Source organism: Dermochelys coriacea, chromosome 6 (assembly GCF_009764565.3).
Source record: "Dermochelys coriacea isolate rDerCor1 chromosome 6, rDerCor1.pri.v4, whole genome shotgun sequence".
Lineage (NCBI taxonomy): Eukaryota > Metazoa > Chordata > Testudines > Dermochelyidae > Dermochelys > Dermochelys coriacea.
The window spans coordinates 63,915,877-63,938,779 of NC_050073.1; the positions used below are offsets into that span (position 1 = coordinate 63,915,877).

A 22,903-nucleotide genomic window follows, 5' to 3' on the forward strand; every position below is an offset into this window, starting at 1 on the left:
CTTTCTATCTTCTGCAGAATACTTCTTTGGCAGGAAGATGCTGCAGTCAGTGGCCCAGAAATAATACGGACTTTTTGAACGAGTACATAAAAAGGCAATGGTACTTTTGTACCAAACTCTTGTTTCATAATCCTCCCTACATATGATCATTGCTTGCTACTTTCCAGACATCCAGAACTGTTGGAGACACTGGGCTGCAGAATAGAAAACTTCTTATTGATAATTTTCTTTTTGCAAGCAGCGTCTCCCACAATTCTACCCACCCTAGATGGCTGATGAGCTACAGGTCAGATACAGTAGAACCTCAGAGTTATGAACATCAGTATTACAAACTGACCAGTCCACCACACACCTCATTTGGAATCGGAAGTACATAGTCACACAGCAGCAGAGACCACCCCCCCCAAGTCAAATACAACACAGTACTGTTTGTTTGTTTTTAAGTAGTTTACATTTAAAGGAAAGGGTTTTGTTTCTTTTAAATTGACAAAGTAACAAAACAATTTCTGTGCTTGTTTCATTTACATTAAGATGGTTAAAAGCAACATTTTCTTCTCTATAGTAAAATTTCAAAGCAATATTAAGTCAATGTTCAGTTGTAAACTTTTGAAACAACAACCAAAACATTTTGTTCAGTTAGAAACATTTCAGAGCTACAAACTCCATTCCCACGGAGTTCGTAACTCTGAGGTTCTACTGTATTAAGTGGAATTGTTGCCATAGAATCATATTTCTTGGTCTAGTGTACAGTTATTTCATTGTCTCTTGAATATTTGTTAATGATATGCAAGTTTTACACCTTGGGAATAACTTGGATGATGGCAAGGAGAAGCAGAGGGGACGTGGCCAGAGTGTACAGTGCTAAAACGTGATCCACCTCTGTGAAGCTGCCGAGTTGGGAGAGCAGCCCAGATGCCCAGAATTGTGGGGTTAGACTGCTTGCATAAAATAAATTATCAGTAAGAAGTTTTCCAGTCTTTACCAGTAGTGATCAAACATATTGCCATGTGGCCGTTCATGAACAGATATCTGTGAAATGTGTACTGATCCTCAATTCCATACCCAGGTGTGCACATCACAAAACCATTCTCGCACCTGATGCCATTGTTGGCATCATAATCAAAGAGATGAAGGATTAAACCATGAAGTATTAACTAGACTTTCCTCCCAGAGCAGGTCCTGCTAGTATAAGGCTAAACCACAGTGTCCCCACTGGAGGATGTTTGCACTACTGCTCACACTATGCCTCTGTGGATAGAGGACAGAATAAAGTAAAAGCATGGTGTGACTATGTAAAATGGTACCTTTATGCTAAACAATCTTCTCCTTATATGTAATGAGTCATATTTTTGCTGGCCTTAGTAACCAAAATTTGATGATTCTTTACTCCTGCTAGCCTTGTAGAGACTAAAAGAGAGAGAGAGATGTGGATGCAGTTCCTCCTCCTGAATCAATAAAATTCTTTACTTTAATCCAATCTTTTGTGTAAACTCACTGAAGGCAGTGGAACTATACAGGTGTTACTGAAGACATAATCTGAAAACAATGGGGCTGAGCAAGTGATAGCATCCAAAGGTCTAGGTCCCCATTGTGCTCAGTGCTGTATAAAAACAGAAAAGAGACAATCCCTGCCTTGTGTGTTAGATTATTTCCCCCAGATTTAATATATATTTTTAAGCATTTTTTCCCAAATTGAATCTTATTTTATTTCTCTATCCTCAAGGGTATGCACTATTTGTCCTAAGTTAGTGGCAGTTAAGTAAGCCATTGCCCTGAAAGGCTAGACTAATATCTCTATTGTTAAAGCTGTTTTAATGAGGAAAAAGTACTATTTTTTTTAACTGAACCAAATGGCAAATTTCACAGGGATCCATTTAAATTTCACAACACATTTTAATGGTCACTGTACAATGATGCCTTTTATAAAGTGATAAATTGTTTCAGTATGCACCTAAAGAAAAAGAATATTTTCTATGCTTTTAGCTTGTTGGGTTTTACTTTGAAAAATTCCAGGAATCAAAAACTAGTTTAAGTATAATCTGTTTAAAACAAATTTTATTCAAATCAATTTAAACAAACATCCCGGAGTTTGTATTGTAATAAAGTTTTTGTTCAATTAAGATAATTTAGCTACAGCATGCTGTCTAGATGCAAATGGTCTGGTTTTATGCCTCTACATTTCTCATTAAGCAATGCATTCTAATCAGAAAAGGAATTTTCCGCACTTGCACTGAGGATTGGCACACAGATAACCAACTGCAACGTTTTCCAGTTCTGAGAAACATCGTGTGGTGGCCTACTAAAGCTGAATTATATTTTCACTCCAACTGAGCTGATTTCTTGAATTTCTCAAACGTAGATCCCAAGTAAGTAATTGTTACAGTAAATGAAAAACTGGCAGAAAATTTGAATGCCACCTTTTCTCCAGAGATTTTGTTTTTAACTGCAAATGCTCATTTTAATGTTTTTCATTAAATGAGTGATGACTATGAAAATAAAATAGTTTAGCACAAACTATGGACGTAACTTGAATGTCATGTTTTCAGAAAAGATGCACTGACGTAAATTGCTATGAACAGTTATTCTAGGGATCCTCAGATCTTTGGAGTCAAGGATTAATCATGGCTATGTATAGTTTCTCACTGATGAAGGAGAATGGTTCTAACTAAGGCCCCAATTCAGCAAAGTACATAAACCCATACTTACCTTTTAAAGCATTTGAGTAGTCCAATTTGAAATCCATAGACGTGTGCCTAAGTATCTTGCTGTCTGAGCCTAAATTACCATAAGATACATCTTATCTACAGTACATCCTTGATTAGTCTAATGTTATAGGAAACATTGAATAAGTTTGGATAATCAAGGGAATTGTTTCACTCTAACTATTGTACAATATAACAGTGGGACGCATAGCTCTGTTTTGGCAGCAGGGAGATAGAGAATGGTTTCTTTATTGTATTTAGTTATTTAAATGAAATGTATGAGGTGCCCAAAGACACATTCCAATAAATAAGTTAACAAAAAAATATGAAGTAAAAATGTTTTATTTGGCCTGTTCTGTATCTTTAGCTACATATTAATCAGCTTAGTATGTGATGTGTACTATATATTGTCATGCTATTGATGAATCTCACACCAACATTCAAAGGACCAGGCTGATTGTCTAGGAAAGTGACAGAATGGGAAAGAGAGTGCCATTCTATCTTCACTGGATCCAAATAATCTCCAGTATTTCACCTCCCGAATCTGTAGCAGTTATTTGGACAGAGCAGGGGATTTTTGGGGGATTGGGGGCAGGAAGGAAGGGATTATATCTTATTCTACAATACATTTGTTTAGGAGAAGTGCTGTTTGCTTTCTGTTAGTGTGTTTTATTGTTGGTACAACTCTAATTTCAACATTTTAATATCCTTAGCATTAAGCTTCCAATTTATTTCCTGTATAAAATTTCATTGAATGGGATTTCTTTGTGCAACTTCCATTGACTTTTGAAAGACTAAAGTGTAAGAAAGAACAATCATAGTTGAAGACAGATTTCAGGGTTTGTTTTTTTTTTTAAATTATGTAAAATTTAACTTGCATTTTCTTACTCTACCATTTCAACTTGATTGCAGTTAGCTGCTAATTTCCTTTTGAAGCTCAGTAATACGCTGGGAATTTGTCCAAATTTAGAAGGTTCACTTGGATTTTATTGTAGCAGCACTTTCATTTGATGATAGTTTGTCATTTCTTAAAGAACTTTATAATTCAAATGTAGAAAGACTGAAATAGTAGCTCCTTCATAGGTGTTCATTCTGACTCTCCTCTGCTATATAGTCTTCGCTTTGATTTTCATGTTTTTCAGAGGAATATGTGGGGCAGGGTATGCAGTGAGAGATGGGGGGAAACTCTATTAATCCATGCCATATCATTTTATGCAGTATTAAAAAGCAGGGCTTTCACATAAGTGAGTAAAGAAGCCAGAAGGACAGGAACTCTGGCCTACAGAAGCTATATCCAGCCCAAGGAGTTTCAGCTTTTGGACTTGCCGCCACCATGCTGTGATTTGTCCAATTACCCAGTTAGTGTTCCCATTTTGTCCCCACCAGTGAAAAATCTGGTAACTTCAAGATTTGCAGTTAAGGTATCAAACCATATTTAGGTCTTTAATAAAGCATCTGTCATGTCTAGCTAACTTTGGGGATGGATTTTGTTGGAACATTGTCTGGACCATAGTTTGCAGTTTGAACATCCATATTGGGATCATTCATCTCTGAGACCGTAGAGATCTGATTGGCTTTGCCAAGGTTCTTAATGATGCTGAAGTTGTATTTGGCAGTTTCTACAAAGCTGTTCTCCAATAACCAGCCATCTGACTCACACTCTGGATCACCCAATAGGAGAACATTCTTCATTGCCGTTTGCAGGTAACGGACCCCAATAAGTACAGAGATCTGTAAGAAAAGGATAATAGTTAACTATAGACAGGTTTCAGAGTAGCAGCCGTGTTAGTCTGTATTCGCAAAAAGAAAAGCAGTACTTGTGGCACCTTAGAGACTAACAAATTTATTAGAGCATAAGCTTTCGTGAGCTACAGCTCATTGCATCCGATGAAGTGAGCTGTAGCTCACGAAAGCTTATGCTCTAATAAATTTGTTAGTTAACTATAGAGTGCATATCACAGCCTGAATTCCACTGGTGACAACTGGCTGTGACATTATGCTTTAGACATTAGTGTGATTATTAGTATTGGGTAGAACTGTTGAGATCCAGTAATAGATCTAACGAGTGATACCACGGAGAGTTTTATTAAACCTCTGTACTTCAGTTAGAATTCTCACAACAGTAAAAGATAGAATATAATTTCTTTTGAGTACTTCAGACTGAAGCGCTACCATTACTTAACTGGCACCATTAGGCATGAGGGGTGAAATCCTGGACCAAATGAAGTAAATGCAGTGAGTGGGGCATGGGCAGTTAGACCTAGTGGTTGCGGCTGAGTCATGCCTCGTGGAAGGCAGGGGAGCAGGGACCTGGAGTATAGCAGAAACTGGGAGTGAACAGGAATCTGAAATAGGAAGACCAGAACCAGGAGCAGGTAGGGAAACGGGAACTGGGATCAGGCAGGAATGCAGGGCTCAGGAGTCAGGTAAGCAGGAGGGGTCCATAGCAGCCAGCCAGGGGTTCCTCTAGTTAAGTGGTTCTCGACCTATTTACCATTGTGGGCCTTGGCAGGAAGAGGTGGGGCCTCAGATGTCTGGTTTCCAGCAATTAAAAAGGTGGTAATCCTATGATTAGGCTGCAAGCGGATTGCAGGTTGAGAACCACTGCTGACAACTTCCTGTTGTTACTTCCTGGTTTATATAGAGTCCCTCAGCCAATTGAGGGGCTGGATGTTCCCCCTCTCGGGAGCTTTGGGGGCAGGGCCCTCTATCAGCTAATGCTTCACTGGATTTTTCCTTAGTTACTCAGATGAGCCGCTGGGAGGCAGTTGTAGACTGGACCCTACCTGGAGACCCATGTGCCTGCGTTTGAGGCCTGTGATTCCTCTTAGTAAATGGGAATTTTGTCATTCACATCCATGGAGACCCAGTTTTATTCAATGAGCTTTCATCATTCAGGATTCAGTCATGTACCTACATTTCAATGCAGGAATTGAAAGGAGATAGCCTACACTGTAGGCTAAAGTCTAATCTTAGGAGGAAAAGCTTCCCACCCCCATAGATCAATGACAACCTGGAAGGTAGTTTTCCTAGTGGATTCCAGAGACTGAATTTTTCAAAGTTTCCAAAGGTACATTGGAATGAGGGGGTGGCTGTTTAAAAGGCAAATGAGCACTGGTTTGACAGGAAGAGCAGTACTGATGATTTCTGGCACCTTTAAAATGCATAGTGAAATTCTCAGTGGCAGATCCTTCCCCAGAACATAAATACATATTGCATTTCAGCGAAGATGCAAGAAACTGTCTTATCTGAAAATTGTTACTGTGTAATGTTTTAAAACAAAATGTTTAATGCTTGTACAATAAAGTTACAATCAGAAATATCAAACTACTATTAAAAAGGGATGAAAACTGCTTTTTAATCTCTGTGATTGGGCTCCTTTGAATGTGGATCAAAGCTTCCAGTCAGTTTTCTCTGCAGCCCACAACAGCATGAATGCATTTTTGCAGATGCGAACAGTTTGTCTACATGGCTATTTTGGTTGCAGAGCTGGAGGCTGCAGCTGAACATGTGTTCCATAATGGTATTTTCTAGCTGTATGATAACCCTCAGCAGGAAACTCTGAGATACTGATATTAATCCAAAGATTGATTCATAGATAAAATTAACAGTTTATTTTAGTCTCCCTCTCTTTCCTCAGATTCCTTCTTAAAATTCACTTTTTCAAGCCATTTTTTCTTTTTTTTTTTTTCCCCCCATCTATAATACTTACACCTTCCTCACCTAATCTGCTATCCAGTGTCTTGTCCTGTTTGTCTCAGATTGTAAACTCTTCAGGGCAAGGAATGTCTTAATCTGTTTATACATTTACAGTGCTATATACAAGATTTCTTGTTATAATTTTCAGGGAGATTTGCTTCTCCTGTTATGGACTTTGAGAAAACTGCCTCTACTCAAGGAAGTGTTTCTGGAATTGTATTGGAGACATTAGCTGACCAAGTCACTAGATGATTGCAGATGTGCCTCTTGCACATTACACTCTAGTCATTCCCATTCCTATTTCCAGAGGTCAGGCAGCCTGGAAGTGTTCACCTCCCAGTTCTGATATAGGAATCTCTCACAAACCACCTTCTCAAGCCTTACCTCAAACAACCAGATGATGAGCACTGTAAGCCCAATTGACCTCATGATATCACTGTAGTAATCCAGCAGGGCCTGCCTGCATCCCTTCATCCAGATATTGAGCTCCTCCATCAGAAAATCATAATTATAGTGAGCGGTGTTATTTGTAAGCTGGTATTGGATACAAGGCCGAGGTGAATTTGGATTGCAGCAGCTGAAGGGCACTCCATCCACCAAGAACTTCCCATCAACATTACTTTTCAGACGGCTGTAACAAGATGGAAAGTAAAGGCATTATAGAGCTGGTAGCAGCAGCAATAGATACATTGGGAGTTTCTGCTACTGTTGTTTAGAAGCTACATCCTAACTGTGGATAGCTACAGACCTTTCAAAGGTGGAGTAGGGAAAATGAGAATACATTTCCCCAATATGCCAGGCTGTTCAATGTGGAAAGGAGAAATTTCTCTTCTGCTAAAGTGTTTGCTCAAGTGTAGTCTGTTCTATGTTAAATATGATCTCTGATGAGGGGTTGTGTCCTGCATTTGCAGGGAGTGGATTCATTGATGATGTGGAGAATCTTTCTAGACACCTGCACTGAGAATATTAAAAAAGCAAAAACTATAATTTGGTTTTCTTGGTGCAATTCTAGTGCAGGACAGAGCATTATAATGCTGTGTTTTGCTAGCATCTCTGCTTCTCTAGTGATTTTTGTAACACAAAGTCTAGAAAACATCAGCCAATACAGGAACAAATGTGGGCCACAGTAACCATGAGAGATTGCTTATTGACTGTTGAACATTGTATCCATCTGACATGGCTGGAATGACATGTATTCCCTGACCATTTACTATACATGAACGTCCCCTCTCTTTATTTTGCTAGTGGTCCTATTAGAAATACTGAAGTTGCGTGTTTAACATCCTATCAAAATTTTATCCCTCAGTGAGCTACCACCAAATCTCAGGGAGGTTACCTGCTTTATCAACTACAAGAATGAGGTAAGCATGAACTCCTCCGTCTTGTAGAGTCTCTACTGTAATTTTGCTGCTCTGATTCTCTGGGCTATTCTACTCCTGCTAATGGCAGCAGAATGAATCAGAGATAAAAGAACCTCATCAGTCAAGTGCCTGAAAGTGCATAGAGTATAACTAGTGTAAGTATCATAGAACAACAAATTGTCAGGAGAATAGGAAGGTGAACCAAAGAGACATGGAAATGAGGCCAGGAAAGAAACTGTAGTGGAGGGGGAAGGAGAGGGTGGACAGATCAAATGGGGAAGGAAAAAATTCCTACCTTGGCCTGTAGTTACCCTTTACTCGTGATCTGTACTCCCAATGCCCCCCCCCACTCTAAAATGATAGAATAATAGCCCCTGTATGTCAATGACATGAGTCCATTAGCTACATGGTGATTGTTAAAACTCACTCATTTTCTGGGGCCCTAAGCATTCTTTTATTCCCAGCCATTTTTTTTTCATTTCCTTGTTGCTCACTCCAAGTAGCTGTGGTGAGAAGGGTACTCTATTTCTAATATCTGTAACAGAAGGTTCAGAAATCTGATGGGTGTCTCCTCATTGCCATAGTATTTCCCTCAGTGATGGCAAATTGCAAATTCTGACAGTTAATGTTGGAATTTGCTACTGCTGTACCAGTGGCAGAAATGTTATCGGTAAGAAGACTGGGCAACATGGGGAGATGCTCATTAGAATTTACTACCTTAATTTAGTGAAATCAAATTACATGGGTTCTTGCAGCAGGCATTTTTATGGTGAACAAAAACAGGTAACCCTGTTTACTTTTACACTCCAAGGATGTGCTTGTAACTAACGAAAGCAATCACATGATCTTGTTGTTAGCGCCTTTGTCCCCCTTCTACAACTTCCAGCATTTGTTACCATTTCTTATCCTAGTGTGGTTTAATGTAGATTGTAGGCTCTATAGAGAAGGGACATTGTTTTATTTGTCTACACAGTGCACCATGTGCATTAATGGTGCCGTATAAGCAAATATTTTCTTGATGAGATGTGACACAGAACAGCATTTTTTCTGCAGGACTGACAGGAATGAAAAAGCAATTCATTTTACTTTTATCTCCAAAGGTCAGCTGGTATTGTTGGGAGTTCCCATGGAAAGCAGATCTGCTGAGTATAACAGTTATATCACTTTTCAAAGTAGAACCATGCTTTAAAACACCTATTCAATCAATCTGTCCTCTCTTGTCAATACTTCCCACACTCTCCTTCTCCTACGCAGTTATCCTAAGCCTTATTTTATTTACATGGAAAAATGCTCTGGGCAGGAAAGGTGTCTTATCTATGTGTAACACCGAGAGACCCTGGTAATCGACGGGCAAAATCTAACCTGGGACCTCTGGAGTTTTGTGCATGAGCCTCTACTGTATGAGCTAAAAGCCATATGGCTTGTAGTTAAGGCTACAGAGCAGACTCATTAATCTGTCTCTAAGTGGTCTCGATGCCACTAGATGGGACAGAACACCACACCCAGGAAGTGTGTGGTTTACATATGCTCTCTGAAGACCTTGTTAAACCTCCACCTCTATGTAAATGCTTAGTAGTAATAACTGCAATTTCAATTTCCAAGCTTTATGCAAACTGGATCTTTGGTTTCACATCACCTGGGTTCATGGCTACTGAATCTTGAGTTCAAACATAGCCAAAAACTCACTCCAATCCAATTGAAGTGTGTTGTTTTCCTTAGCTTCATGTTGAAATGATCAAAAGTTGTGAGTTTTGAGTAGCTTTGACATCAACCCGCCAATCAGTCCAGACTTGCTCAGATCTTGGGCTGAGGTTTTCCTGAGAGGTTTTTCAAATCTTTTGACAAGCCTGGCCCACATTCTGAGCTTGATATGAAAGCTGAAATGAGGCAGGTTTCAATAACATTTGCACAGCCTTGGCTAACCTTTCTTAGTTCTTTCATCAGAGACCTGCTCTCTCCCCACCAACCATGCGGGTATCTCGCAACACATTTTTCTCTTCCTGCTGCTTGTGTATTAAAGAAAAACTGCAAATAATGTTGATTTGCTTGATACAGTGAAAAGCATAACTTGTTTATTTCTTTGAAGAGTCATATATAAAATAATTAAATATACATAATAAAGCAGGAAGCAGCCAAAGTAACAGTTTGATGACTTATAAGAAGACAGGAAGACAAGAAATGCAGATTTCCCTCCCCCCCGGGTTCTTATGCAGACTTTCTAGACTTCTGGAAAATTAAATGGGGAGGGGAAAAAAGAAAACTTCCTGTGTCTAACTGCAACTCTGATCTTTCTGTCTTGATACCTGTCATCAAACTTCGTTTCCTGTTGGAATTATCATTAATATGGTCAGCTCTGAGGTTACACAGCTACACAAATCTCCTTAGTGAAGATTTTTTAAAACCTTTTCAAGAATTATTACATCTACTTTGTCAGGTGCTTCTTTAACATTCTGATTGTTACTTTTTATGTTATCTAAGAAAGAATTACTGCGGTCTTCTTTTAAGTGCACCACTTCACTCTTCATGATTTTCATGGAAAACCAGCACCAACACATGCAACTTTTCTCCCGAGTTTCCCTCCGTCCCTCATCTTTTTATGTAATGTATATGGTGTGTGCAATGTCATTAACTCTCCAGGTGGAGGCGCAATGAGCCTTGAACTTAGATTTGTAGAGTCGTGTATGTGAAGGAAGAGCTTTCAATTTTTTTAAAATGCAATTAATGATGACTAGACAATGTGGTGGCAGCACAATCAATGGTTTTCCTTCGCTTCCAGAAAACTCACTAGCAGAATGCTCCAGGTAGCTGACTTGCCACCTTACAGAGGGAGTGAACATTTCAGTGCATTGTGTAATATACCAAAAAGTTTTTTTTTAAAAGGCAACTTTTTATCATCCACATAGTTAACACATTTTGTTGCTAGAATGATAATCCCAGATTTGACTCTACAGCTCTTATTCAAAGACAGATGTCCAGGGGACTTAGGGCTTGTTTCTGCTCCCTTTATAAATCCATCAAAACTCTCAGTGAGCAAGATGGTGCCCTTAAGTGCTACCACACTAAGCTTATGTTCATCCTTGCTCTTAGGGTGACCATGTGGCCTAAACAAAGTGCTATTACTGTCATTATCTACTTGGCCGATACCATCAGATGCATTACGCAGACTCTGCATGTGTTGTTACATCTCTGTGCTGATCTGATCACAGAAGTACTTCCTTTCCTTGAGATGGACACACCACCAGAATTGATCAATGTGATCGTTGCAAGAACTCTTCTTTCCCTCACCCCCAAAATGTCCTAACCCTAACTACTGGAGTTTGATCTTCAAATGCAGGTGCAACAACCAGCTTTGCCCTGAATTCCCCACCCTTCAGTGCTTATCCTCGTATATTGCTTCTCTAATATGCCTCCACCTTTTGCTCAATACAAATTCTTTTTGACTCAGATGGGGTTTTTGGGGGTTGGGGGTAAGATTTGTTCCTTCTCTAAATTTCTATCATGACCAATGAATACTTACTCCAAAACCTCTTTGGAGGCCATATTCAGATAACGAACAGATATCCACTGAATTTCAAACCAGTCTCTGAAGCCATTGTTTCCACAGCATTGGAATCCAATTTGTAATAGGTCTATGGTTTTCTTTAAGAAGCACCGTCCAGGGATGTCTGTGTCCTTGTAGAATTTAATAGCATCTCTCAATCCCAGATAAAGAGACTCCTCCAGCTCATTCCTCATGGTGTAGCACATGACAGCACCCACCAGGATGCAGAAGGTAAAGCAGAAGGTGCACACAATGTAAGGTAGCATGACTAGCCTCCATCGGGAGAACTTGTTGGTGTCCGAACAGTCATAGCAGATTTTGCCACCAAGGAAGTTGATGATGAAAGCCATGACCCCTACTGAGATGAGCATGTTGGGGACAGAGTTCATCTCCCCTTTTGCCATCACCTCACTGCGCTTCTTGATCTCTATTTTCAGAAAGAGACCCAAGCTGAAGAGAATGACACCAGTTGCTACAGAAACCCAGTTGAGGATCCACAGGATCTGAGCCAATTTGTATCTCTTAGTTTTTGTGAATTTTACTTTTAGGACAGCCATGGTCAGATCAGTGTTGGAAAAAGAAGCGTAGGTTGGGGAAGCTCATAAGCAGATTAATAGCATGTATCTAGAGTGACGAAGACATGCTGTAGAAGCCTGTGAAGGAAAGGAAGAAAGATTACTGTCTATCATTTATTGTATATTTATATAATATGTGCAGGGAACTTCCAATACACTCTGAAGCTCTATTGGAGATCTGCCAGGAGCACCCCACCTCCTGCTTGAATTTCCTCCAGGAAGGAGGAATTTAGAAAGATACAATTCTAGGGAGAGATTGGAAACACTTAAAACAAAAATAAAAAAATAAAAAAAACTCCAACCAAACAAAAAACACAGTATACGAACAAGGGTGGCTTTAGGATTTTCACTGATGGGAGAGTGCTCACTTAATGTAGTGAAAATATTATTTTGTATGCCCAGACCTGGAATACCGTGGTCAGTTCTGGTCACCCTGTCTAAATGAGGATAGAACAGAAACAGAAGGGGTTTAAAGACCAGCAACAAAGATGACTTCAGTGCAGTTACTCAAGGAATGAACTTGCTCTGTTTTGTTAAAATACCGTTTACACTGCTGTTTTTCTATGACCAAACTTCTCCAACTTTTTTGGAATATCTAAAAATACATTTTATTTGTATAGTATGAAAAGCTGAATTCCTCATGAAAGCTGATAAACTCCCCTCCCCCACAATTTTTTTAGTAACTTGATCTGACATAAAAACTCTTATTTCCACCAGCTGAAAAAAACCTGTCACCCCAGAAAGAATAAATTCTCACAAACTAAAAATGAAACCAAATCATCTAAGATGCTCTAGTCTTCTATCTGTCTGACTGCCTTTTCTCTGCATTTCAAGGTAATTATTAAAACTGAGTGTTTGGAACAGTGCAGTATATTAGTTGTCTATCATGTCTTCTCACAACCACCACACTATCCTTTCCCTAGATATTTTTTTAAACGAGTCTCTCAGCTTCCTGTCAAAGCCCTAAAAATCCATCCCAATTTTACTTAACACCAGTGCTATCTTCACAGCCCTTGAGAAGGGCTTTCTTCTTTCTGGCAAAAGAAGACTGGAAAAGTCTGTCTTCAGAGGCCACCCATATCTTAGTCACAGAAGTTGCTGTTTTGATCAATGTAAGGAACTCGCTAGCTACTTGATACCCTATATTATGCCTGTACCACTTTCTTTTGATATATTATTTCCCTTTCTTTATTAACCTTCATTATCCAATTTAAAGAGGACATGCATTGGATTATCTTTTGGATGAAACCTAAAATGAAGGTCCTAATCACTTGTCATCAAATATTCCATTATACTTTCTCCAAGAGCAGGGTTTTTATAATCCCAGTGTCATGGCCAGATTTAAACTAAGGTAATTATGTTCCTCCTATCTCACCTCCCCCTGTAGATTCATTTAAATAAAGAATTAATTTCCCTTCCCAGGATGTTGTATAGAGGTGGTGTTAAAAAGTTGCAGTGCTCCAGGAGCAGGTTGAAGTGGAGCCTGGATCCTCCATGAATTCAGCACCTCGACCCAAATTCTAGGATCTTTGCCTACTTCCCCCCAGCTCTTTCTTTCTCCTGCCTCCTAGTTCCCTACCTTGTGTAATAATTTTCTTTTTAGTTAGTCCCTTTTCCTCCTCCTCTTTCCTGTCCATCTTGCTGGTTTGCTACTCTTTTGAATGAACTCCTGGTAATGTGGGAATTGCTTGGAGCTGGACAGGCCCACAGCTGATGGCAGCTTCCTGTTCTCTGGCAGGTGTGGGCCCTCTTCCACAGCTGCTGCCACCTGCTGGGGGTTCCTGGAGGAGTTTCCACACTGGTTACAACTGCTACTACTGCTTCAATCTACTGGACATCCCTTGGTCTTCTCTGCCATGATGCTTCCAGAGCTTTTGAACTCAGTGCTACAAAGCATCAGTATCTGATCCAGTTTAAGGTCTTCCCCTTCAAAGCCCTCAATTTCTTAGGGCCAGAATGTGTCTTCCTCTGCGCCTCTCTCATAATATTATTTTCAACAGATATAACTAAGCTGTTGATGCCCAGGGACAAAGGTTGCTGGAGAAGAAGACAACGGTTTCTTCATGGAGGGCGCGTGGCTGTGGAACTCTGCTGAAGCAGGTTAAAATCAGCTCCTGTTTTACCTCCTTTAGAGCACAAGACTCAACTGTTTGCAATAGGCTTTCCTCTGCTTAGGTGATGACATTGAACTCTTTTTTCCTCCCCTCCTGCAAAACAGTCCCCCCTGAGGCCTGGTCTACAAACAGTTTTTGAACTGATTTAACTAGGGGTGAGATTTTTATACTGATATGGTTAAATTGGTGCAACCCCAAATGTGGATGCAGTTGTACAAGTATAAAGATGTTTATCCTAGAATTGATTAATCCCATAGATTTATAGGAATAAGATATGCTGATGCAAATGCTTTTATGCAGATATAACTGCATCCACATGTGGGACTTGTATTGCTTTAACTATACCTGTTTGAAACCAATACAGTTACAGAAGTACAAAAAACAAATGTAGGTAAGCCCTAAGAAACTGACAATCCACAGAACTAAAACTCCATAGAGTAGAGAATATAGATGTGTCCTGAAGCTTAAGACATGTATTTAGTACCTAGACACCATTATGATTGGTGCATTATAAATACATATGTATCAGTTAAAAAAACATAATGAAACAAACTAATTGATGATACTCAGTTGACTTCAGTTGCATATGTGAGAAGAGAGCAGTTCTGTTTGCATATCCATGGAGTGGGTTGCTTTGTTTGTATTTGGATGTGGGTGGGTGTCCTTATGATCCTGAATACTAGCGTGATACCTTAATGTGTGTGAGATCAAATTAATTCCTGGTGCAACTCTATTAAGTTACACTAAGGATGAATTTGGTCCCAGGATTACACATCTCTGTAATTTTCCTAAGAAGTTAATGGCTTGATTTTTCAAGGTGCTGAGACCTGCAACTCCCTTTGACTTCACATGGAGTTGTACCTGTTCAGCACCTCTCAAATTCAGGCCCTAATTTTAATACTCATGAAGGGTGGCAAATTTTGACAGGCCTGGAGATTAAAGCTGTTTGTCCACAAAACAGCTATCCAAGGAGCAGCTTCCCTCACACCATTCTCCAACAATGTGCCTCAACACTGTTCTGATGGGATCATCTCTACAGGTGAGTGGATTGTTTAGCTTCTGTATAAGCTGAGTACTGGGCCTGTCTGCTGAGCCTGATGACCGTATCTTTGACTGTTTCACCAATTAAGCTGTTCATGACCTGAACTTAAATAGCTGTATGCAGCTGTTGCAAATGGGTTTATCTCCCAGTGAAACTCAGATCTTGCAAACACAACGTCAAAGACAGGTTTCAGAGTAGCAGCCGTGTTAGTCTGTATCCGCAAAAAGAAAAGGAGTACTTGTGTCACCTTAGAGACTAACAAATTTATTTGCGCATAAGCTTTCGTGAGCTACAGCTCACTTCAAGAGAATCTGTTTTAAAATCTCTTCATTGCTGACCTGCAGTGCACATTCAGGAGCCAGGCTATTTTAATGCATCGCCATAGTTTCTATGAAATGTGAGGAGGCACTTGCATCAGCCCACACAGGTGCCTCTTTGCTGGCGGAATGTAGTGTATGTCTGCAGCACTGGATAGACAACTTAAAAAATGTTCTTTAACATCTGAGCAAAATTTGCAATCTAAACTTTAAAATTTGTATTCCACCTTTCTCTTCGCCTTCATCCACTTGAGTTGAGATGCATGGGTCAAGGTGAAATAATTGAACCAAAGTATGTGTGTGTATTATACTTCACCAGCCATAGATGAACTCTGGCTGAAATTCACTGCAGTGCAGGGCTACTACTAGAGGCCCTGTGTAATGGGGTGACTTTAATCTTATGTAGCTACTGACGCATCACTTAATTCCCTGTTTTTTCATCCCTTGAGGTTGTTTATAATACAACGAAATTTTCATATTAAGGAGCGACTCCACTAGGCAATTTCCTCCCCCCTCCCCGCCCCCAGTAACTGTCTCCCTGTAAACTATCCCCAATGTTTCTATTTGATTTTAGTTGAAGGGTTCGATTCACTGTATATTTCCACTTGCATCTGCCAGTGAAACCCATGCTGCAGACTCCTAGCAACAGAATGTCTGCCTGGACTGAGGGCTCCAGTGTGAGCTATACTACTCTGGGAAAGAAGGGGAAAGACCCCATGGAAGAGTGCAGTGGGCTGTGTGTGACTTCCCCTGTTCTCCACAAGCATTGTAAAATCTGTGAGTTTCACCACAGATCTTGTGGCTATTCCTGGGTGTGTGGAGGCTCTGGTTTCACCTACTCTGAAGTTGGGGGACAACCCTCCCATCCATACCTGATAGATTGATCTGCAGGAAACTTCAAACTGAAAGTCAGAGTTTCCTAGACCCTTTGTGGGTATTTCCCATATAGGAACAATTTGTTCCTATGCTAGTCATTTATTAAATTCCTTAGGGGGTTAAACTTTTAAACCAGATGGTGCTTTCCTAGCATTCCTCTCCTCTGTAATGATTTGTGTAAACATATATTTTATTGACAGGTTTCAGAGTAGCAGCCATGTTAGTCTGTATTCGCAAAAAGAAAAGGAGTACTTGTGGCACCTTAGAGACTAACAAATTTATTTGAGCATAAGCTTTTGTGAGCTACAGCATCTGATGAAGTGAGCTGTAGCTCATGAAAGCTTATGCTCAAAGAAATTTGTTAGTTTCTAAGGTGCCACAAGTACTCCTTATATATTTTATTGTTATACCTCCACTAACAGTTCGATTAAATGGTGTATGCGGGCATCTAGCTCAAATGTTGTTCTGGGTTCTCCATGTGGATCTTTTGAACAGCATTAATAGTGCCCCATGGCAGCCTTTTTTAATGCATCACAGTGAAATACTCATTCTCCAGCATACAAATTTAAGTGCAATTATGGTGTAAAAAATGAATGCAAAAATTATATTGTCTGACAATTCACCATCAGTTCCTATGCGTTTTCAAGTTACATATGCAAATTTGTATAAATCAGCTTTTATTCCTTTTAGCTGTGCAGAGCCCACACAACTGTCTGTCTAGACGATGGAAATACACATCACTGCTGATTCCCTTCCAAAATTATAAATGTGTAGACAAAGATTTATTTCTCTCTCTGTTATGGGAGAGCATTCTGAGTTCTGTTAACTGAAAAAGAGTTCTCTTCCAACAGCTGAAACTCAATAAGCATGGAATCCCCATGATACCATTGTCACACTTTCCCTATTTTGACTAAAACTGCCTTTAAAAATGGGGCCCTCTGCAGTGCATTACACCTTCATTTCAGGATGTCCACTATATACTACTTGTGCTATGTCAAACTACAGTTGCCTGTCACAGGACAGGCACTAATTGTTTAGTTTTAATTTATTTATGGAATGGAAATCAACGTAGGAAATTTGCCTCAAAGTTATGTTACAAACTAGCTATGTCTTATCTCACAAGCTTCACTAAAACCTGCCTCTTTAGTCACATGTGTCATCTTATTTATCATTACAACTGTTGCAAAGGAAACCACTAACCTGTTTCAGACCATTGGAGACCATCTCAAAACTGGCACCTTCCTGATAAAGGGTAAACAGTTATAGGGGGTCACTGGATCATGCATCCTGAGGAAGAGTCAGCCATCAATATCCAAGCATCTAAAATCTCTACACAGCACTTACCAAGGGAGAGGGGGAAGACTTAAACTCTCCTACCCATACTAATCCCTGCTGCATTCCTAATCATGGCTAAGAGATTTATTGCAGGGTTCTTATGCCACCAGGTTAAATCCTGCAAAACAGGCCACTTAACCAAACGTAATCTGAGACCTCTGTGACGTACTGTACTTATGGCAGCTTCTTTTATCAGCCACCTATAGGATTGGGGCAGTAAGCAATTAATATTGCCTCTTCACATAGAGTACCCTGATTCATTCACCATCTCCTAAACCACTCCTACACACATTCTCTCTCTCTCTCTCCAATATAAATATCCCCCAAAGCTAAAAGGCTAGAGTAATGAAAGTCTCAGCTCTTTCTGGAGTGGAAAGTCAGCTCAGGTCTTCCTCATTTATGTGAATTATAATGTTGCTTACCCATAATTCCATGTGTGGTATTTTGTTGCTTTAGTTGGAATTTGTCTGAGTATATAAAAATTGTTACTGTATCTGCAAACATGAAGGGCATAGGAATTGTACAGGACATACTCTGAGGTGAATGGGTCACCCTGACTGTACAAGTAATGGATTCTGGTTTGGGAATTATATTCAGATTCAACAGAAATATGATAGAGGGTTTTGTCCCAGAGACAGGGAGCAGCATACTAGATAGCAGAGACCCTGTCTAAGGATCCTGTTTTGTTCTGGGTTCTCCATGTGGATCTTTTGAACCCTGCATGGAGTGATTCAGTGAGATTATACCAGATGCAACCATGGTGAGCTTTCAGCACTGGTGGCAGAGAACTAACTTCACAGCAAGGCTTGACCAGATTAGTGGAGGTGACGCAGAGCTGACTTTACAGTGAAGCCTGACTGGACTAGTGGCAGTGAGAGCACCAGATCAGATGTCTCAGAAGTAGACCATAACTGCATATTAGAGTGGGACCTGCAGACTTCTCTGGGCTGGAATGAACCAGTAGAGAAGACAAATTCCCATGACTCCTCCTTGACTACCACAAAGTCTATTTGGACCTGTGGGTGGAGATTACTATTGTGGTAAAGAGTTCTGGAGTACCACATGCCAGACAATTAATACTTGAAACTCTGGGGTTGAGCATACTCCTTATATGCTGACTGCATTTTCCTCCTATTCTTATATGTAAGTATATATGTGATTGTTTTTTTTTTATTTTTTCCCCAAACGAGGTATTTATAGTTCCATATCCCTGCAGGCTTCAGTTGTGAATGGGGAAGAACCACCTAGAAAGGTGACCAGGGAGTTTACCCAGAGGCAGAAATAGGAGTTCAACTGTGGGTTGGGACTAGAAGCCATTGTTTTATTTATTTTAGAAAAGGATCCCTGGGCAGTTAAACCTGGCCTTTGTTTCTCCTATTGACACCTGGCAAAAGGGTTACGCAGATAATTTCCACACAAAACATTTCTCTCACTTAAAGATAAGCTTGTTCAAGTGTGTTTCTGCACAGAGCAAACATTAACAGCCAGGAACCATAAGTTAACACACAAGTTACATCCAACACTATACAAATCTCCCAGCATTCACCTACTGTTATCATGGCACTCATCACACCAATGCACTAAGACCATCTGTAAAATATTCAATTCAAAAGTATTATCACCCTCAGTGCATTCATCAAAGAACTGCAATGCACAACATGGAGAGAAACTGAAGCACAGAAAGATTGAGGACAAAAATGTTAAATTATCCACTAATTTTGGGTGCTTGCCCCCTAGACCCCTAAGACCCATCTTTTAAAGGTGGTGAGCATTTGCAGCTCCTATTTATTTTGATTTGTATTGCAGGTGCTCAGCACCTCTGATAAATGAAGGTGGCTTGATTAAGTGCATAAGTATGGAATTAGGTGCCTAACTTCAGGCACCTAGGCTTGAAAAATGTTGTCCTTTGACTTTATAGCACCATGTGCATCTACATTATGTCCGTTGGTATTAGTAACCTTGGCTTCAGCTCTCTACTCTATATTATCTGTAGTTAGAGCAAGGAATTCATCCTGGGTTCTATTATGGCTCTGCAACTGTCCAACTATGTGATGCTGGGCAAGTTACTTAGGCCCACATTTTCATAAATGGCCTCTAATTTTGGGGTGCACCTATTTATACACCATGGGCCTGGCTTTTGTAAATACTGAGTACCCACAACTCCAGATGCAGTTGATAAGAACTGGAGATGTTCATCTTCTCTGAAAATCAGCCCCTATTTTCTCAGGGTAGACGCTCAAAATTTGGAGCACACAAAATTGTGGAATTTAAATACAACTTTCCTGCACTTCTGTAAAATGATACATCCCTGTCCTACAAGGGGAAATCATCTTGTTCTAGCTCTCCCATCCTACTGCTGCTGCCTTACTGCTCACTGTATCCAAAGTGTCTTAGACTGGAAAAGTTGTTCCCTGATTATTTCTTTTCTGGAACTTGTCTCTTCCCAGCTAACCCCTACCCTATTAGGGTTGCCAGCCCTCCAGGATTGTCCTGGAGTCTCCAGGAATTAAAGATTAATCTTTAATTAAAGTTTATGAAATCTCCAAGAATTCATCCAACCAAAGTTGGCAGCCCTATACCTTATGCCACTGAGTTAAGGTGATGTCCTCTGCAGAGTCCATTTATATAGTTAATGGGTAGAGTAAGATATTGTTAAGAAGTTTGATAACTGTATTAATAACAGTGTAGGGTTTCCAGAATGCTTTGGAAGTGCTCATCTGAAGTAAGGAGCATGGCCAAGACCTAGAGCCTTTCAAACAAGTCTGAAATTAGTCTAGTGTTTGCTGGAAAGAGTTATAATCCAAATGTGTCAGAAAGGGGGAGAGGTCAGCCCCAGAAAACAAATCATCAAATAGTAAATTTTGTATCATCAGGTTAGGAGAGAGCCAAAGTTCTAAATTATTATTATTTTTAAAACATCCTTCACTTCCTAGGATCTCAATGTACTCTACAAACATTAATGAATTATGTTTCTCATACCCCTGTGAGAAAGTTAAGTAGTTCTTCAGTTTTACAGGTAGAGTAACTTGAGGCACAGAGAGGCTAACTGATTTGCCCTATGTCACATGGATTCCATACCAGAGCTTGGTATAGATCCTTAAAGTCCCGACTTTCAGTTCCCTGCACTAGTCATTAGAGATTTCCTCAGAGATGGGAGATCATTGTTAGGTTCTACTGTAATGCAAAAGAAACAGGCTTATCAGAATCAAGGCCTCATTGTACATAGTCACAGTGCCTGAAAAACTTGCATAAATAATGCTGTCAATGCCAGCATTAATTTACTCAGGAATATCTTCATGTTTCTTGGAGGATGATGCCAAAGAGAGAGATTCTTTTCCACTTTCAGTCCTTCCCAGTACAGCCAAGATAGTATTTTAACCAATTTTTATGCTTAAAATTTACACTATCCCCATCCAAAATATCTGCAGAGCCCAGCTACAATAGAAGTGGATTTTCCATGCCTTTCACCATCTCCAGGGTGAATATCTAGGGATGATATGGTCTCAAATGCCAATCTTCCCTGTTGCTTTGAAATGTAAACCTGGTGCTTGTCTGTACTGAAGGAGAGGGTCCAGTCGGTGGCAGTGTTGGTGCATGTGGACTGTACTATCGGAAGACTGCATTTGCTTGTTACGGACAATAGAGCGGTTTCAGAGTAGCAGCTGTGTTAGTCTGTATTCGCAAAAAGAAAAGCAGTACTTGTGGCACCTTAGAGACTAACAAATTTATCAGAGCATAAGCTTTCGTGAGCTACAGCTCACTTCATCGATGAAGTGAGCTGTAGCTCACGAAAGCTTATGCTCTAATAAATTTGTTAGTCTCTAAGGTGCCACAAGTACTGCTTTTCTTTTTGGACAATAGAGCAGAATCCACCCAACTGCATGCTCAAGGAAGCACTAATTCAAGAAATAACATAAATCCAACCTTGCTGCTGTTAGAGGCCAAGGACATTGGTTTTTTACTCCCTGGTTTCATAGCTAGTGAAGGGTTGAAGCTACAAAGTGAAGATCCAAAGCAGGGAGCATTCAGATCTAGGATTTGTATTCAGGAGCAAACCTGATTATACCTAGGCTTGGCAGAATTTAATTTTTTAAAATATAATTTTGACAGATATCAATGTTTATTTTAAAGATATTTTTAATTTTTAATCAATTTAAATTTTCACAGTTGTGCAAAATTATGGGTTTAAGCATTTTTTCCCAATTTTTATCAATTTAAATTTTCACAGTTGTGGGAACTTATGGGGGAGGGTCAGATAGTGGAGGTCAGATCATAATTATTTAGTGATAGGTGTTAAGATTAAAAAAGTTAAAGCTTCATAACCATTAAAACACAAAATGTCAACATTGCATGTTAAAATATAAAAGTAAATATTCTTAAATCAAACTCTAAGTTCTCAAGCACATATTTCTTACCTGACTGATCTGTAAATTTTGATTATTATCAATGGAGAACATTGTTTTTTGTGTGTATGGTGAAATGGATGTTTAACAATTAAAAAGCTAATCCTTCCAAGCCTAATTATACCTGCTGAAATTTAGTAACATGCTTGTTGGGAGTGTCTGTATGCCAAGTATATAATATGCTAGAATAGCACTTTGGGACTGAGCAGGAGTAGTTGTTTGTGTATGTCTACCATCTACTGCCTGGAGGCCTAGATAGAGGATATGGGTAGTACTGCTCCTGAATGCTAATAGTGATAGCTCTGCTGATAGAACAGTGGCTTTGGGATCTGAGTGAAAAATATTTATCATTTTTCAATCAAGTTAACAAATATTCAATACATTACTTAGCTGCTAAGCACTGATACAGACGTGTAATGACACACGGGTTGTGTATGTATTCACCCAATTAGCCACATGCATGTGAAAATGGTTTATGCTGCAAAAATACACAGGAAATCTGTTTCCAGAAGTGAGTATTTTACTATTACATTTTGATAACTTTCTTTTTCTTTAATTTCATGTGAATTTTAGTGACTTGTGAAAGGTGCAAGAATGACTGACCTGGAGCCTGAAGCCACAGAGCAGGTAAAATACAAGTAGGTACCACGCAACCTTCCTCCAACATGCCTCAGCCTCATGGGAGAAGAATCTATCTCTAGGAAAAAAAATTCTTTTGTGTGGTGGGGAAGACTGGGAAGGAAAGAGTTAGGACTTCATGGTACGTTCATTCCTTGGCTTTTTTGCTTAGATTGTCAACAAAAGTGTGTGTGCTAATTATGGTGATGGTATTTTGATGAGGACACATGTCCACTAAGAACTGTTCTTAGACCATCAAACTTTGCTAAAGTTTTCCAAGGAAATGCAGAGAGAGAGAGAGGAAAACAGAGGTAATGCTA

The 22,903-nt window shown here is 39.6% G+C and overlaps 1 protein-coding gene across 1 annotated transcript; it reads right to left on the reverse strand.

The window, feature by feature from the left end:
• Positions 1–3,656: 3,656 nt before the first annotated feature.
• LOC119857581 (photoreceptor outer segment membrane glycoprotein 2) lies at positions 3,657–12,678 on the reverse strand. The gene is made up of 3 exons (XM_038406705.2): positions 11,280–12,678; positions 6,786–7,032; positions 3,657–4,433 (listed from the first exon to the last, which is right to left on the reverse strand). Exons 1-3 carry the CDS (start codon positions 11,858–11,860, stop codon positions 4,167–4,169), a joined length of 1,095 nt encoding a protein of 364 aa, XP_038262633.1. The 5' UTR covers positions 11,861–12,678; the 3' UTR covers positions 3,657–4,166.
• Between the last annotated feature and the right edge of the window lie 10,225 nt (positions 12,679–22,903).

Coding starts and splice junctions, on each gene's coding strand:
- LOC119857581 (XM_038406705.2), bottom strand. CDS start 11,860: ATGGCTGTCCTAAAAGTAAAATTCACAAAAACTAAGAGATACAAATTG. Junction 7,033..11,279: donor GCCTCCAAAGAGGTTTTGGA/GTAAGTATTCAT, acceptor ATCTTGTTACAG/CCGTCTGAAAAGTAATGTTG. Junction 4,434..6,785: donor TCATCATCTGGTTGTTTGAG/GTAAGGCTTGAG, acceptor CTTTTCTTACAG/ATCTCTGTACTTATTGGGGT.